This window comes from Camelina sativa, chromosome 18 (assembly GCF_000633955.1).
Source record: "Camelina sativa cultivar DH55 chromosome 18, Cs, whole genome shotgun sequence".
Taxonomy (NCBI): domain Eukaryota; kingdom Viridiplantae; phylum Streptophyta; class Magnoliopsida; order Brassicales; family Brassicaceae; genus Camelina; species Camelina sativa.
In genome coordinates, this window is record NC_025702.1 from 13,535,860 (window position 1) to 13,553,000 (window position 17,141).

Below are 17,141 nucleotides of genomic sequence, written 5' to 3' on the forward strand. Positions count from 1 at the left end.
AAAAAAAAAAAAAACCCTACAAAATCTAGTAGGAGACAATGGAAAAAAAAAAGAGAGTATATTTTGAAGATATTTTTAAAACTTTTTTTTTAACCAACGTTTGTTTTTAGAAGAAAAGTGTGTTAATTGATTTTTAATACTCGCGAAAAAGTAAAATTTAATTATTTTAATAAAATGCGACAAAAGCCACAAAAGAAGTATGAAAAGTATAAAAATTAAAAAAAGAAAATAATTAATTATTTTTGCAAATAAAAAGGTTGGACACAAAGGGGGAGGAGATGATGCAGTGGAGAGAGAGGAGCTTTTTGATATCTTCTCCTCCTTTGTCTCCGATAGATTTCGCCGAGCGATGGCGGTGGAATCCTTAGAAACGGAGATGGACACGGCGGTGCGTGTGGTTCACCTCGCTTCTTCTCTCTGTGTTAAAGTTCAAGAGAAGCTTCATCTTCCTAACGGTGGCCACGTCAAGTCTAAAGACGATGATTCCCCTGTCACCGTCGCAGGTTCGATTTCTCTTTTCTCTCTTTCTGGATTGTGTTGTGTTTTTTCTTTTAAGGTTTTGGTTTTTTTTTTTCTCGCTTTTTATAAATTTCGAATTGTAATGATCTTTTAATGTTTTGTAATTGAATTGTATTGCAATTCCGAGATCTGTTTAGGTTTAGAATTGATAATTTTGATTGTAATTTTGATACTGGATTGTGTCAATGTTTGGTATTACGAATTGAGGTTAAAATTGAATAATCATAGTTACTCGTGTGTTTTAAATCTTTAAATCAATGTTTTATTCAGTGCTAATCTTTATATTACAGAACCGTAGTTTAACAGTGTACTTTATTGTACTTGTTTTAGTTTGAGAATGTTGTAGATGTCAGTAAGCTCTGTTACAGGCTAATTAGAGTCTCTGCATTGATGTAGATAATTTTACTTGTGTGGTTTCACTTAAAAAACAGATTTTGGTGTTCAAGCAATTGTGAGTTGGGTTTTAGCTGAAGTTTTTGGTGATCAAAACCTTTCAATTGTCGCTGAAGAAGACACTGAGGCACTCTCAGAGGCTAGTTCTTTAGGACTATTAGGAGCTGTCTCGAATGCGGTTAACGAAGCGTTGTCTGAAGCTCCCAAATACGGTCTTCCGAAGCCAGTTAAACCTTTGGGATCGAGTGAGATTCTCAAGGCTATTAGTAGATGTAACTCTGTTGGAGGTCCTAAAGGAAGGCATTGGGTGCTTGATCCTGTCGATGGAACGTTAGGATTTGTTCGTGGTGATCAGTACGCTGTTGCGTTAGCTTTGATAGAGAATGGTAAAGTTCTGTTAGGTGTTCTTGGATGTCCTAATTATCCGGTTAAGAAAGAATGTTTGAGTAACGGTGGCAACCAAGCTATGAAGACGAAAGCTGTAGCTGGATCTGTATCGAAAGGATGTGTCATGTATGCTAAGAAAGGAAGTGGTCAAGCGTGGATGCAACCCTTAATCGCTGGAGGGTTCCCTGAATCTGCTACACTCCTTAAGGTTTCTTCAGTCGATGATCCGGTTTTAGCTACGGTTTGTGAGCCAGTTGAGAGAGCTAACTCAAACCACTTGTTCACTGCGGGACTTGCCAATAGCATGGGAGTTAGAAAACAGCCATTGAGAGTGTATAGCATGGTGAAATACGCAGCGATTGCGCGTGGAGACGCTGAAGTGTTTATGAAGTTTGCAAAGTCTAGTTACAAAGAGAAGATATGGGATCACGCAGCTGGAGTTGTTATTGTTGAAGAAGCTGGTGGTGTAGTGACTGATGCGGGAGGGAGAAACTTGGACTTCTCGAAAGGTGTATACTTGGAAGGTCTTGACCGAGGTATCATCGCGTGTTCTGGTCAAGTTTTACATGAGAAGATCATAGGTGCTGTTTATGCTAGTTGGGAATCTTCCAGTCTTTGAAAAAAGCTTTATCCATAGTCCTCACCTGGTGCAGTATCATCGAGCCAACGTCTTAAAAGTAAAAAGGTAAAAAAAGAAATCAAATTGTGTTAGCTATATTAGCAGATTAGAGTGTTCATCTATTTAGACGAATTCCGGTTTTGAGTCGGGTTTTGTTTTCCGGTTTAGGGGAGGAAGGGCCATGCGGTAAACACGATTTACAGTGTGGAGAAGTAAATAGTCGAGTAAGCAGCGGTAAAAGTAAGAATATATTTATTTACTTATCTAGAGTAATAAAAGCTGCTTTCCCGTACCTTTCTGCCCTTTACTGGATATGATATATAGGAGTAATTTTTTCATCTTCGTCTGTAATTTTTCTCCTCTTCAAAATGCGGATTATGCATGTCGTTTTTATGACAAAAGACAAAAATTACTAAAAAGACTCTTGAACTTCATGATATTTCAATGGTAGATGAACAAGGATTTGTCAAATAACGAACCAAATTGTCTCTCAAATTTAAAGATTCAACTAGATTTTAGGGATGTTTATTATGGTTGATTGGTAATGGTCCATTTATGGGCTAATAAATTGTGTTTATTCGACACGATCGGGTTCTGACCATTTTTGTGTTTTTTTGGGACCTTTTCCTCTCTATGATTCGTTTTTATTGGCATGGTAATTATTAAACCAGACCAAATTAAAATGCGTTGAACTCGGTTTAGCCGACATATTTGGCACCCTAATGAGAATAGCTTCAGTCAGTTTTTATGCGTTAGTCTAAAGATTAAAAAGTAAAAAAAGTTTGATTCTGCCGACAAGTTCTTGGATTTGGTGCTGTTTAAAAGATTTTCCTCTTTGATTTTAATCAAATTCCAACCTTCAAATAGGCTTTTCTCACACATTTATTGAACAATTTATCATTATCATTCACTACATCGTGTCTTCATCTTTGTAAGTACATAATTACTAATGATAATTCAGTTCTACTACTAATAGAGGAGGGCCAAAGTGTCAGACTGTCAGTAATGATCCATGAATGGTTAGTTGATAAACATCTCTTTCGTATAAATTCATTTTTTTTCGTTTTTTTTTCTTTCAGTTTATCTTTATTTTTGTAAGATTCTAATTTTTTGAATAGTAATTGTGATATATAATGTGATCAAAGATTAGCTTAAGTAACAATTGGTAAGAAAGTATCATAAAGTAGCAAATGAAGTTTGTCAAAAAAAAAAAAAAAAATAGCAAATGACAAGGATAGTTTCACTATCATATACAGTTCACTACCTACCTATGTCAAAAAGAGAGTCTCATATACAGTAATTACCTTCAAAGTTGAAAAGAAAAAATAATAATAATTAACTTTTAATATGAACATTTGTCTCTGATCTTTTTTTTTTTTTTGCTCTTTATATTGAAGTAACAGAATAATTAAAAAAAAGATTTTAAGATTGGTTTCCATCTAAAATTATAGTATATTAAGATTTTGGTTATTTTGTTGACAGTACACATGTAATTTGCTTGCCGACGAAACCATAATAATATATGTTGCAACATATTTGATTTATATATCTATCTATATCTTTAAATTTAATAATTTTGACAAAATTGGACGCACCAGATACATGTTCATTTATAATAAATAAAATTATGACATGTGTCTTCCCATATTTTTGAACATCCATCTATATCGCACATGCACAAGGAATTCAGAATTCGAGTTATACCACAACCATAGCTGTTTTTTTGTTTTTTTTTTAACAGCTACCGTCCATAACCATACTTAAATACGATATATTCAAATATAACTTTGGCACTTCTCTCCCACTGATTTATTACCGATGACTATCATTGGAAATTTAGAATACAAAAAAAGAGAGGATAGATTGACCAAACGAATTTCAACATTCAATTTTACATAGATAAATTTTATAAATGTGATATATTAATTTCTAAGAAAGGAAAGAAAATGATAATAAATTCCATGTGCCTAATCAAGTGTCGGAGTCAGATTCCGACCTATTTGAAAGACCTTTGCATGTGCCTACTTCATTCACTAGCACCACAAAATTCAACTCTCTCTTTTTCTTTCCTCCCTTTCTAATAAAGGATAATGGTTCTAAATATTATAGACATGAAAGTTCATATAAGTTCAATCACATAATTGAACTTGTGTGACATATTTCAAAGTTTTAATAGTGATATTTAGGTGAATTATATAAATATTGCACCTAGCTATAATTTCCATTATTAGAGAAAATATGAAGATTTTTTAAAATTATATTTCGAACTAAGATATTAAAATCAATTATACAATATAACTACTAGAAATTTAGTAGTATAGGAGTTTTTTTAAATTGAGAAATTGAATAAAAAATAAAAAATATCAATAGAGTAACAGAACAATACAGAAGAAAGTTAACATTATAAACGAATAAGAATAAAATAGGTAAATATAATGAATAAAGGAGAATTTTTGTTGAAATTATGAATCCTATGTTTTTTTTTTAATAATCTTAAACGATATTTGAAGAGAGTCTAATCATCATGACTCATCATGATTAAGGGAAACAAAACAAGTTTAAATATCTTCTAATAACGACAAAAACAACACAAAAGGAGAGAAATATAATTTTTAAGGGAGGACTTTTAAATTTTCAAATTCATAAGAAAGCAAAATACATGAAAGAGTGATAACTCACCAAACAAACAAATTTCAATTTTTGTTCTTTACATGAAATATTGGCCACTCACCAAACAAACAACCTAAAAAAATTAGATAAAATGCCATTAATAATACGAAATTAAATTATTATTACTAGGAACGGTTACACATTCAAAACTTGTGTGTGTGTTTGACTGTTGAAATACAAAAACCAAATTACATACACACATTATACAAATGTTTTATGCATGACACACTATGTGACAGTTATAAATAGAGAAAACTCCACATGAGAAAGAAACGTTACTGCTCATCATTATATATAAATGTTATGCCTCTCTATACATTTTTTATAAACTTCACTGTGATTTAGATTCTGTCAGAGTCTCTCTCTCTTTCTCATGTTTCATTGATCTTTCAAACCAAGCTTCTGTAAACCATACTTGATACTCTGTTTCTTCTTTCACTCTGATCTTAATGGGGAAGACGAGTACTGGAACGAGAGACTGGGCTCAGATCTACGCTATCTACGGGATCGAGCAGAAACACACACTCTTGTTCCTCGTACTCAACGCGGTTGCTTTCTCTGTACTCTCCGCCGTGTTTTTCATCTACTTCAACCCGATCTGCGTCTTTGTAGAGTCGTTCCTCTTCTTCCCTAACGCCGCCGCGGCTAGATTCTCTGCCGGGTTTTTCGGAGCCGTGACGGCGCTTTCCGCCGTGTGTTTGTTTTACGCGGCGGGAAACTTTTTTTACTCGGCCGTGCCGCTAAGGTACGAGATGGCGCAGAGGATGGTTGGATCTGTTGGAGATTGGTCGAGTGTGAAGACGGCGCTTGATTTGGGATGTGGTCGTGGTGTTTTGCTTAATGCGGTGGCGACGCAGCTTAAGAAAACTGGTAGTTCGGGTCGGGTCGTTGGGTTGGATCGGTCCATGAGTACTACTCTCTCTACTCTTCGTACTGCTCACATCGAAGGTTCGTGAGTTTATTTTTTTTTCGTTTGGTTGACTTTTTGACTATCTTTTTACGTTACAAAAAAGTCGTTTCTCGTTGACCAATATATTATTATTTTGTAGTTTTGTGACTATATTTGCGTGATTAACTGTTTTTAGTAATTATTACATACTGTATGTGATTATATTAATAATACATGTATAAATAACTTGTTTATCTAGTGAAAATTTGTGAATTAATTACAAGAATAGAGCATATATTCTAAATATCAAGTATATTGGATTAAAATTCAAATCTAAACTTTGTTGTAATTGGAACACAAGGCGATGATCAATTGCATTCTAATACTGGATTTGAGTCCTTATAAAATCATAACAAAAGTCTGAGCTTTGGAACCGTCGATTTAGTGTTATTCTTAAACATGCCATTACTTTTTTGAGGAGATTTAAATTTTGTATGGTTTATATATTTTAGCTTTAGAAAGAAATAGTTTCCGGTCCCTGTCTTGATTTTGGTTAAATATCTGAAAATAGTTCCAAAAAATATATTTTTATTTTTTGTCATTTGATTACAAAATTTTGATGTCGTTATTCATTATTCTATTCAACAATCAAGTTGTGTTTATTTCGTGTATTGATTAACTTAATATGTATAGGAGTACAAGAGTACGTGACTTGCCGTGAAGCAGACGTAAGACGGCTTCCGTTTAGTGATAATTACTTCGACGTGGTGGTCTCCGCCGTGTTTCTCCATACAGTCGGTAAAGAATACGGTCAGAAGACGGTGGAAGCGGCAGCAGAGAGGACGAGAGTTCTCGGAGAAGCTGTAAGAGTGCTGAAACCCGGCGGAGTTGGAGTGGTGTGGGACTTAGTGCACGTTCCTGAGTATGTTCGGCGGTTACAAGAGCTGAGGATGGAGGAGATTAGGGTTTCGAAGCGAGTCACTGCGTTTATGGTTAAGAGCCATATGGTTTCGTTTAAGAAACCTAGTCAGCATTTTGTTGGTTCGGGCGAAGTACGTTTAGATTGGAGATGTTGAATGACGTGAAATTTGAAAATAATAATATAATTTCATACTTTTAAAAAAATTAGTCAATCCAAGCAGCCATATATATGAGATTTTCATCAATCCGCATAGAGTTTACATACTTTGATGTATTTATCAAAGGTTTTTATTAATTAAATCGGTCTTATATTGATTTAGAACCATATAGCAAAATATCGATTATATCTGATTATGAAACTTAGCCTAGCTGCAAACAACTTGTACATAAATTTTTCTGTTCAAACATTTGTACAATTTAATGCGAAACTAACCATAGCTTGATTGAACTAACACTAACCGTTCATAAGACATTTAACAATTTTTGTTTTCTTTCATATTTTAAGTGACGGTTGTAGTTAAATGATAATTGGTATTGGTTGATCTTATGAAATATATGTATGGAATACGATCTGAATGTGATGGAAGCTAGCTTAGAAAATTAGGTTTGGATATTAATTAATGCACTATTTAGCTATATACCAAATATTGACAGTTGATTATGTGGAAGCCTTTTTTGTTTGCTTCAAAACGAAGTGATAGTTACTTTAGTTAGTACATAGTGTCACTGTCACTGTGTTCTTTTATTTGTTTTCATTCAATTAATTTATGATTAAAACTTTAGATTAGATATTTCCCCTAATATGAGTAACATTAGTATTCATATTTTCTTTCAAAAATATATTAATCTGACCCTGTTAGCAATGCCGTTATAGAGCCTATAAAATTAACACTACTATTTAAACGTGTAATAGACTAACTATGGAGAGTAGAGAGCACCTGTTTTTCACTTGTCCGTTTTTCACAACAGGTGTGGGAGGCGCTCGTTAAACTGTTACTAGCGGATAATTTTACGGCCGATTGGAAGGAGATCATGGTTCTACTAGCTGGCGATACTTTGGACAAGACAACAAGGTTTCTAGTGGGATAAGCTTTCCAGAACACAATTCACTCTATTTGGAGGGAATGAAATGATCGTCGACATGGTGAGCGCCCTTCGAGGACGGAGCGGCTTGTGAGGATCATTGACAAGAACATCCGAAATCGGTTGAGCACAACAAAGAAGGGTGGAGGTCTTAGCATTCAGGTTTGGTTTGCAGCTAGATTTTACTAAACAAGTTCTAAAAAACATGTTTGGAAATGACTAAACTAGCTTTGTAAAATGTTTATTTTTCTTTTGAATATAATTTAACATTAGATACAAAAAAGTAATAGACTAACTATTACTAATAGTATTGTTTTTTCCTTAGGGAGTGACAAATCAAAAGGAAATGAAAGAGTTAATTAAGAAGTTTGGGCCGGGTGTACAAAATTAAACGGTAGGGGATCTAAAATTCAGGTGTGGGGGCATTTTCTTTTCATTGTCTCATCTTCTTTTGTCTTCCACTCTTCTTTATAGTCTTCTAATTTTTTACCCATGTCTCATCTTCTTTTGTCTTCCACTCTTCTTTATAGTCTTCTAATTTTTTACCCAACAGTCGTGTTTGAAACGACATGTGGTACTCTTTAACTGTTCTATTCTTTTTATCTACATCTACTATATTTTGTTTCTTTTTGGATAAATTTTAGTTTAATGTATCACTTTAGTCCGTTTCTAAAGGAAAATAAACATATTTTATATCAAAATGCCAAGTTTGAATCTAACGTTCTCAACTAAACGTATAACTTATGTTATAAGAAAATGTGTTTGAGAATTTCAATGCCATAACACAGTTACCTGAACCTGTATTGCTCACCTAGAATTAAAAATGGCTAATTTAAATTTTCTATTTTTTTTTTTCAAAAAAACAAGACCATCTTTTTTCATGACGAGTACTTTACTCAACAATTTACGAATTTATTTGTGGAGTAAATTTCGACTCAGTTTATTTATTTCCTCTTTGTTCTACACATCAGTTTAGTTTAGTGTATGTGATCTCTGTTTGTGTTACTTATGTTTTGACTCTTTTAGTTTCTGTCTTGCTGCAAAAATGAGAAAGAAAAAAAGTCTGTCTTGCTCACTGCGTCACTATTTGCTTCTAATTATTATATTTAACTATGATTTTATTTTCTCGAAGTGATCCTATGTTCCTAGGAAGATCAAATGTCTGACTAAATTGAACTAGTTTATTTATAAGTTATAAAAGTTAGTGAAATGATATTATAATGAACAATGCTAGTTGTATCTTAGGGCTTCTCCATCAATGGATGTAAACAAAGTTTGCTAAAAACATATTTTACTATTAATTTTGAAAAAGGTTAGTTTAAGAAATTCTTAAGAAATTTTAAAATTTCATGGATCCATTGATAGTTGTTAAATTTGGGGTTCTTAAACAAAAATACTCAAATCCAATCTTGGTTTATCAAAGAAACCCAAAAACAAAAATTTATAATAGTGTCAAAAATTTATGTGATTCAATCTCAAAATCAGCCTTATTGTTCAGAAACTTCAGAGCAATTGTTTTCTTCGGACTCCCTCCTCCGCTTCAAAAATAGTTTGTCATCGACTCATCGGACGGAAACAGACGAGAGAGATGAGAAGGAGATGTTAATTTTTTTTTTTTCTTTTGCGCAACAATATGCTGCTGACACGTCATTGATTCTTGGGTCCTAAAAATGCTTACCTAAGCGCCGATGCTAAGCAAATTTAGCAATTTTGATTTATTTTTATTTTTATTTTAAGCTAACAAACTCCTAAGATATCTCTAAGGATTATTGATGGAGATAGCCTTATATTTCAGATATTGGTGATTAATAAAGTCGGAAGTTATTAAAATCTCATTACATAAAATAAAATATTGCTTTTTGTGAGAATGTTCCTCCTCCATGGGTACACGGCTATGCATCTCAATCCTTTAGATAAACTTGTGGAGTTTCAGTTTACTCATTGCATATAGTTTTTCTCTTGTTTGTGCTCTTCAGTTAACTACTTATTGATAAGCTACTTATTGACTGGCTATAACCTAAATTCAATCAAGATATGTTATATAATATGAAAAGGTTTTTCTCAATTTTTGCTAAAGAGATGACACTTGGCATATTAATTATCCAACCTGTCTTATTTTGTTGTTTGGAGCTAACTAAATTCATTTGTACTTTGGACCTAAGTAACTATTGGCCCATAAAACAAATAAAAAAATCTCAACATTTCTTTTTTTTCTTCTTCAATAAGAACCAATTGTAGGCCCCTTCTAATCTAAAACCACAATTTATCATCCTAGAAAAAAACTGATGATAGTTTATTTTGAAATGATAAATATGAGTTTCAATCTTATGTATGATTCAGGGGCAAGAACAGATTCTAAATTATGCATACAATTTATTTCTGGATTTCAATCTTATAAATGATTCATAGGCAAGAAAGGATTCTAGATTATGTTAGATTGTGGGATGTTTATGTGTTCTCAAAATTCTCTTATCAATTCATAAATTTTTGGCTCAAATTTTAAATTTTGGGTTTCCATTCCTGCTGAGTTTCTGGCCTTTAATCTTATATAATCTAATAGTTAGATGTTTTTTGTAAGTAATATGATAATTGCTTACTCATTTATTCCTTATTAGATCTTACCAATTCTTTTTCCATAAAAGTAATATTCATTCCGTTTTCCATAAAATTAGAATTCAATCCCTAATTACCCTCTTTTTAACACAAATTTTCAGTCACTATTATTTAATTTCAGCCATTAGGTTCCTATGAAGAATTCTATTATTTTTATATACTTTTCCAAATTTTAATAGGTATTCTTGAATAATTTGAAATTTTTTTAGGCAGGTTATCATGTTTCTTATTCGCATTAATACTACAAAAAAAAAATTATGTGAAAATGTTTGACAAATTTATTTATTCATCAGAGTGTTTATGTATGTTTGAAAATGTTTGACAATTTTGGATGCCATACGTCAATGTTTTTAAAAAAATTATTTTTATTATAATAAATAAAATTATAAAAATAGTAATATAAAAAATTGTTTTCATTATTTCCATATTGTAGTTTGTTTTGTTTGCTCACATTTTTCTTTGTCTTTTCAATGTTTTCATGTTCATATAAACTTTTATACGAAAATAAATTTTATATTGCCTAATAATTCATTACTGTTTTCAAACTTTTCGAATATGGAAACTTTTTTATTAGTTTCAAATTTTTTTTTCTAAGTTAAATTTTACTTTAAATCTCAGTAACAACAAGTTTAATTAACATTAATCTAATGCTCATTCTCCAACAATTGAAAAGATTAAATAGGTTTTCACACCTAATAAAATTTCATCCGTAAGTTGGATATATCTACATGAATAATATATCCTTGGCTTCACTTACTTGGCCTATGGGTCGGACCTTAAAACCATGTTTTATTTTTATTTCATATTGTCGTGTTTGTTGGTTGTGTTAATATTACTACATCATAAAAAAATTGAACTATCATGATTGAATATGTTGAGCATGTTAGGTTTTGTTCCTTTCTTATATTTTAGAATTTCTATTTTTATTTTATTTTGGGCATTCATGTGGTAAAGCAGACTAAAACTTTTTCGTATTGGACGATGCATATGAGTCTCTCCATTGTAAATTTAGTTTCTTTATTAGTCTTCATCTTTAAGAAAAAACGTATTTTAAACTATTATAAAAAAGGAAAATTGTATGTTACTATAATATGCTTAAAAAAACATGTTGTTAAGCTACTATATATGGTGCTTATCTCATGGTACAATATGAGTTACATTTTTCTATACTATATATGATTTATTTGACTTCTATAGTTTTGAGTAGTATATGCTCATTGTATATTGGTATCATATATTTTTAGGAATCTTAATATCAAATAGCACATTTTCAAAAAAACCCCTTTTCTTATGTCACTTTTTAATAATACCCTTTCATGTTGTTCATTTTCAAAAATACCCATTTTTATGTATAAAATGACTAAATTCTAAATTCTAAACTCCAAATACTAAATCCCATTCCATCAAAATTATTTCCTAAATGTAAAATAGAGAACTCAGACCTAAAAAAAAATCTTAAAATTAATTTAACATATTGTAATCTGTGTAAAAGAGGGCAAAAATGAAAATGTTCAAAAAGAGATATTTTTGATAAAGAGTATCTCAAAAATGATATTTTAAACAAATTCTCATATTAGAAAGAAGCCCCTACATTTTTCTATATTAAAATAATAATATTATATGATGAGAAACTCAATGACTCTCTCACCAATGCACATGCTCTAATATGTATTGAAAATCTAAAAGGAGAAAAAATCATAAACACTCTACTATGCAATCAAAAATTTCTCAATGTGTTGAAGTACTCTAATACTATATATAAAAAAAAACTCATGTAACATCAAACAAATGAACCCAAAAAAATTAATATGATCAGTGTATTTTTAAAATCACAAAATAACCATTGCCGAGTAAACAAATAAAAATTAATAATTTCCAAATTACTATAATTAAACAACAATGTAAGTTAAACACGTGGGTAGCACTGCACAACTTCTAGTGTTATAATAAAGTCAAACAAAGACTTGGCTATGAGCACATCGTCCATTTTTTGTTACACTTTTGATCGACTTAGCAATTAGTAAACCTAAACCAATTCTAAACCGACTACAATTGACCTCTGTATTTTCCTCTTTCTCCTATTCCAGTATCATCAAAAACATATGGCTATTTGCTTTCTTCAATATACGAAAAGGAGTTTAGTTAATTCTGCTTATGTAACTCTATAATTCATATTTTTAACTCATTCATTTTAAGATATTATAATTATAATTCATAGTTTAGTTAGTCGTACACAATATGTGGATTTATACAATGTATATTATTAGTTGAATTATAATTAATCCACCAATTGAAATAGAGAGTGATCGTCTACAAGGAGGAAATGGCCTTGCCCACCAAGTTTTTCGACATTGTGGAGTATTGAAACAAATTCCGGTTTATTACCACGTCAGCCAAACTCCGGTTTATTACCACGTGAGCCAAATTCCGGTTTAAGTAAATGTGTGTGTGTTTTTTTTTTGTAATGCCTAGAATAACTTATCTCATGCATCTATCTACCATGTCCTGGTCTCACTCATTATCTTGTGGAATTGGTCCTCTTCGCCACACTATTACGCTAAAAGAAACATGAGAATCATTAAATACTACCCTATTTTAATCTATGCTTTTTAATTAGATTTTGTATCTGGACGAAAATGTACAATGAAAATCAAGGTGTCCTGTTGTGATGGTAATGCATGTATGTGCTACACTATGTGGCTTAGTACATAGAACACTGTCGGATCATCTTCTTTTAAAAGTAATACAGAGATGTAGCTAGCTAGTTATACAGATAGACATAAGAACAAAAAACAAACGAAGTATAGCAGAGTCGACAGGTGAAGTTGATAAGAGCTTGTTCTCTGTTTAAAGCTTATGTAGACATGTATATAAACAATGTAACATATCATTTCATAACAATATGTAACTTCAGCGAGCCAATACCAACAAAACGAGTTTTTAAAGTGAAGGGACAAATCCAATATTATGAATCTCAGAAAGTTTCAAAACTTGAACAACAAAAACGACATACGCCAAATTAGCTATGATCTGTAACACCAACTACTCGGGAAGATAAGCTTTTAACTGTGGATTCATGACTCGGACTCAATTCCAAAGTAGTAGCTAGCTAGACTATATTCATGACTCAGAACACCAAGTTTTAGTCTTTTAAGTCACACTCAAATCTTTTTGGATATTTTTGTGGAGTAAAAATGGAACCTAAAATTGACAGCAAAACTTGGACTAATAAGTAAGTTAGTGTAGTTTATATTGGTACGCTAGCTGGTTCACTGTTTATACTAACCAGGTACAAAAATCAAACTAAGTTAGTTGCATTAACAAAGTCGGTGAAGTTGTTAAGAGCTTCTTTTCTCTGTTAAGCTTATGCAGACTTGTAACATATCAATTAATTTGGCTAAAGCTATTATTAGATTATACCACTGAAAGATCTGATTCTTTTTTTTTTTTTTTTTTCTGTAATGGTCATCAAAGTAACTTAGTTATTATGTATCCTCTCATAAATGAGCTGCTTCGTTTCTTAATCGGTTCTGTATTACTAGAGTCTAGTAACTAGACCATCTAATCTCTTCTACTGTATTTAGTCTATACATGCTTGCTCGTATACGCACGTGTTTATATCACAAATGCATGCTATTTAATGCATGCTGATTAAATAGCAGCATTACTAGCTCTCTTCTCAGAAAAAAAGAGAGCAATCTTGAAACAGAACCACCTTCATTTGATTTTGGAGATGGAATATACACACCCTAACACTAATAATATATGTAGCTAGTCACACAGATAGACACAAGTACAAAAATCAAACTAAGTTTTTTTTTTTTTTTTTTTTTTTTTTTTTTTTNAAAAGGCATAAAATCAAAATCAAACTAAGTTGCATTAACAGAGTCTCGGTGAAGTTGTTAAGAGTTTGTTTTCTTTGTTTAAGCGTATATGCAGAGACATGTGTATAAACAATGTAACATATCATTTTATTACAAGGTAACTACAGCGAGTCAACACCAACAAAACGACTTTTAAAGTGAGGGACAAATTGAATATAATGAATCTCAGAAAGTTTCAAACCTGGAACAAGAAAAACCACATACAGCTATGATCTGTTACACCAACTACGTACTCGTGAAGATAAGGTTTTTAACTGTGGATTAATTCATGACTCCGACTCAATTCTAAAAGTAGTAGCTAGCTAGACTATTTTTTGTGGTGGAATATAGTAAGGCGCCTCGGGCGTACAATTTCGACTAGTGATGTAAGAATGCTTAACACTGACAATGGCCTTTTCGTCGACATTCAAGACGTTGACGACGTTAGAGAACATGCCTGGAAAGGAGCTAGCAGGGACACAAAAAGGTTCGGAATTTGAGATGAAAATGGAGAGGTCTCCAATGTCTTGAGTGTAAACTGCGTTGCCTTTTTCGTCAAGCTTGAACACCATTAGACCTTTCGTTTGCATTTTCACGGTACCACTGGCGGTGGCCTTCCTGTACAACTTAACCAAGAAGGTTTCACCGGTAGATCCTGACTCTACCAAGTGTTCGCTCGTGCAACACGAATGCAAAAGCTCTCGTTTGGTCTTTGTCAGCTCAGGGAGGTTATGAAATCGTAACCTCTGTAACTTTGGTTTGTTCTTGTGTGTGCGAGGATCCCATGATGCGATGATATGGCCTCCAGATCCGGTAATGCGAAACGTATCATCTTTCTTGGAATACATAACTCGGGAGGAGAAGAAGCAGGGGTGTGGGATTCTAATGTTGGTCCACCCGGAGTTACTTTGAGCGGGTCTACAGAAGCTGAGCTGAGGTCCCAAGAACTTGACAGCCACGACACAGTCTTCGTCCTCAGGAGAAGGTGTGGACATTGACACGTTGGTGACGATTTGGGTTTGACAACGAGGCAGAGTTACAAGAGGAGGCAGGGGAATGCGTTTCGGGGCTGTATCCGATGCAAAAGGGTTAAGATCATCTTGGAGACGAACCACGCCGTCCTTCAGAGTAGCTACCCAGCCATTGGAGGATCCTATCGTTCCCAATTCCCCCATCAACTCCATAGGCACCTTCTTTTCCAAATGAGTGCAGACACGGACATTAGCATTACTAATGGTGAGTTTTCCGAGATCCGCTCCACATGGAGAAGCGTAGACGATGGAACAAGGAGGTGTTTGCAGCAAGGAAGATGAGAAGCCATTAGAGAGAAGCAGAAGAGAGGATCGTACTAACGCAGGTTCCCCAAGGCAGAGCTTGGACAGCCGGGTGAGAAGCAGAGCCATTAATAAGATGTTCTTAGTGAAGAAGGGCAAGAGAGTTAAAAACAAAACCTAATTACTTAGCGGCAAAACCCTAATAATCATTATTCTCCACCAAAAGCCCTCCATTAATACAATGAATGGCCTTGCCCACCAAGTTTTAGACTTTAAGTCACACAATCTTTTTGGATATTTTGGTGGAGTAAAAAATGGAACCTTAAATTAACAGCAAACCTTTTTGGAAGAAGGATTGATATTTGATAATACATTTGTAGTTCACTTGTGTGTTTTAGTCAGTGTAGTCGGTTTAGAGTTACGCTTAGGTCTGCGAGAATTAACGAACCAATAAGTAAGTTGTAGTCGGTTCATTCAATTTGGTTTCTTCACAAACTCAACCGGTTTTTCTTTTTCTTTTCTCGGAACATTGAAAATAAAATAGCACAAGAAAAGACAAAAAAAAAAAAAAAATCGTAGTCCTTGCATATCATAAATAGCTGCAAATGGCGCTATTAGTTTAAGTGTGTTCGACCAAAAGTAATAAGATACTACAAAGCAAAGAATCTCAGTCATATTGACCCTTCTCCTTTTCTACTCAATTTACCTTTAGTTTTGACCCTATAATTAAGTTTCTGTATTGCTCATTCTTTGCTTTATATTTCTGATCATCAGGACTTTTGATTTACTTTGGAAGGTCCAAATGTTTGACCAAATAGTAGTGTGAGTGACGGGACTCTATATTTTAATCAGCAATACTTCCGCTTTGACCCTATAAATTAAGTTTCTGTGTTGTTCACTAATTCTTTAATTACACGAGAGCATGCTGCAAACAGAACCACTTTCATTTGATCCTTCCATGGCGGACGACGACTTTGGAGATGACATATACACCCTATAACACTAACAGATGTTCGTAACTTGCTAGTCATACAGATAGACATAAGAACAAAAATCAAACTAAGTTAGTTGCATTGGCAGAGTCGATATGTGAAGTTGATAAGAGCTTGTTTTCTCTGTTTAAAGCTTATGTGACATGTATATAAACAATGTAACATATCATTTTTTTATTACAATATATGTAACTTCAGCGAGCCAATACCAACAAAACGACTTTAAAGTGAAGGGACAAATGCAATATTATGAATTTCAGAAAGATCAAGACTGGAACAACAAAAGCCACATACATAGATTTAGCTTTTATATTTCTGATCAGGACTTTTGATTTACTTAGGAAGGCCCAAATGTTTGACGAAATAGTAGTGTTAGTGAAGGACTCTATATTTGAATCAGCAGGACTTTCTGTGTTGCTCACTAATTCTTGAATTACACGAGAACAGAACCACCTTCATTTGATCCTTCCATGGGGGACGACGACGACTTTGGAGATGACATATACACCCTAACACTAACAATATGTGTAGTTAGTCACACATATAGACACAAGTACAAAAAATCAATCTAAGTTAGTTGCATTAACAGAGTTGGTGAAGTTGTTTTCTCTGTTTAGGCCTATATGTAGACATGTATATAAACAATGTGACATATCATTTTTGTTACAGTATGTAACTTCAGCGAGCCAATACCAACAAAACGACCTTTAAAGTGAAGGGACAGATTCAATATTATGAATCTCAGAAAGTTTCAAAAATGGAACATGAAAAACCACATACAGCTATGATCTGTTACACCAACTACGTACTCGTGAAGATAAGGTTTTAACTGTGGATTCATGACTCAGAATCAATTCCAAAGTAGTAGCTAGCTAGACTATATTTTGAGGTGGAATGTGATAAGGGGCCACAGACGGA

At 33.0% G+C, this 17,141-nt stretch overlaps 3 protein-coding genes across 4 annotated transcripts; 2 read left to right on the top strand and 1 right to left on the bottom strand.

Moving 5' to 3' along the window:
* LOC104761461 (PAP-specific phosphatase HAL2-like) lies at nucleotides 253–2,357 on the top strand. Of its 2 annotated transcripts, none has more exons than XM_010484546.2 (3): nucleotides 253–503; nucleotides 951–1,976; nucleotides 2,087–2,357. In XM_010484546.2, the coding sequence occupies exons 1-2, from the start codon at nucleotides 350–352 to the stop codon at nucleotides 1,916–1,918; spliced, it is 1,122 nt and encodes a 373-aa protein (XP_010482848.1). In that variant the 5' UTR covers nucleotides 253–349; the 3' UTR covers nucleotides 1,919–1,976; nucleotides 2,087–2,357. The 2 variants fall into 2 exon arrangements, with proteins under 2 accessions (XP_010482848.1, XP_010482847.1); XM_010484545.2 differs by having other exon boundaries at nucleotides 255–503; nucleotides 951–1,984.
* LOC104761462 lies at nucleotides 4,832–6,706 on the top strand. Its single transcript, XM_010484547.2, has 2 exons — nucleotides 4,832–5,536; nucleotides 6,171–6,706. Exons 1-2 carry the CDS (start codon nucleotides 5,038–5,040, stop codon nucleotides 6,551–6,553), a joined length of 882 nt encoding a protein of 293 aa, XP_010482849.1. The 5' UTR covers nucleotides 4,832–5,037; the 3' UTR covers nucleotides 6,554–6,706.
* On the bottom strand, nucleotides 14,281–15,360 carry LOC109130585. The gene has a single exon (XM_019240284.1). It carries the CDS (start codon nucleotides 15,358–15,360, stop codon nucleotides 14,281–14,283), a length of 1,080 nt encoding a protein of 359 aa, XP_019095829.1.

Bases quoted from the DNA above. Each gene is read 5' to 3' on its own strand.
- LOC104761461 (XM_010484546.2), top strand. From the start codon at position 350: ATGGCGGTGGAATCCTTAGAAACGGAGATGGACACGGCGGTGCGTGTG. The intron at 504-950 runs GTTCGATTTCTC...CTTAAAAAACAG, and splicing joins TTCCCCTGTCACCGTCGCAG to ATTTTGGTGTTCAAGCAATT.
- LOC104761462 (XM_010484547.2), top strand. From the start codon at position 5,038: ATGGGGAAGACGAGTACTGGAACGAGAGACTGGGCTCAGATCTACGCT. The intron at 5,537-6,170 runs GTTCGTGAGTTT...TAATATGTATAG, and splicing joins TCGTACTGCTCACATCGAAG to GAGTACAAGAGTACGTGACT.
- LOC109130585 (XM_019240284.1), bottom strand. From the start codon at position 15,360: ATGGCTCTGCTTCTCACCCGGCTGTCCAAGCTCTGCCTTGGGGAACCT.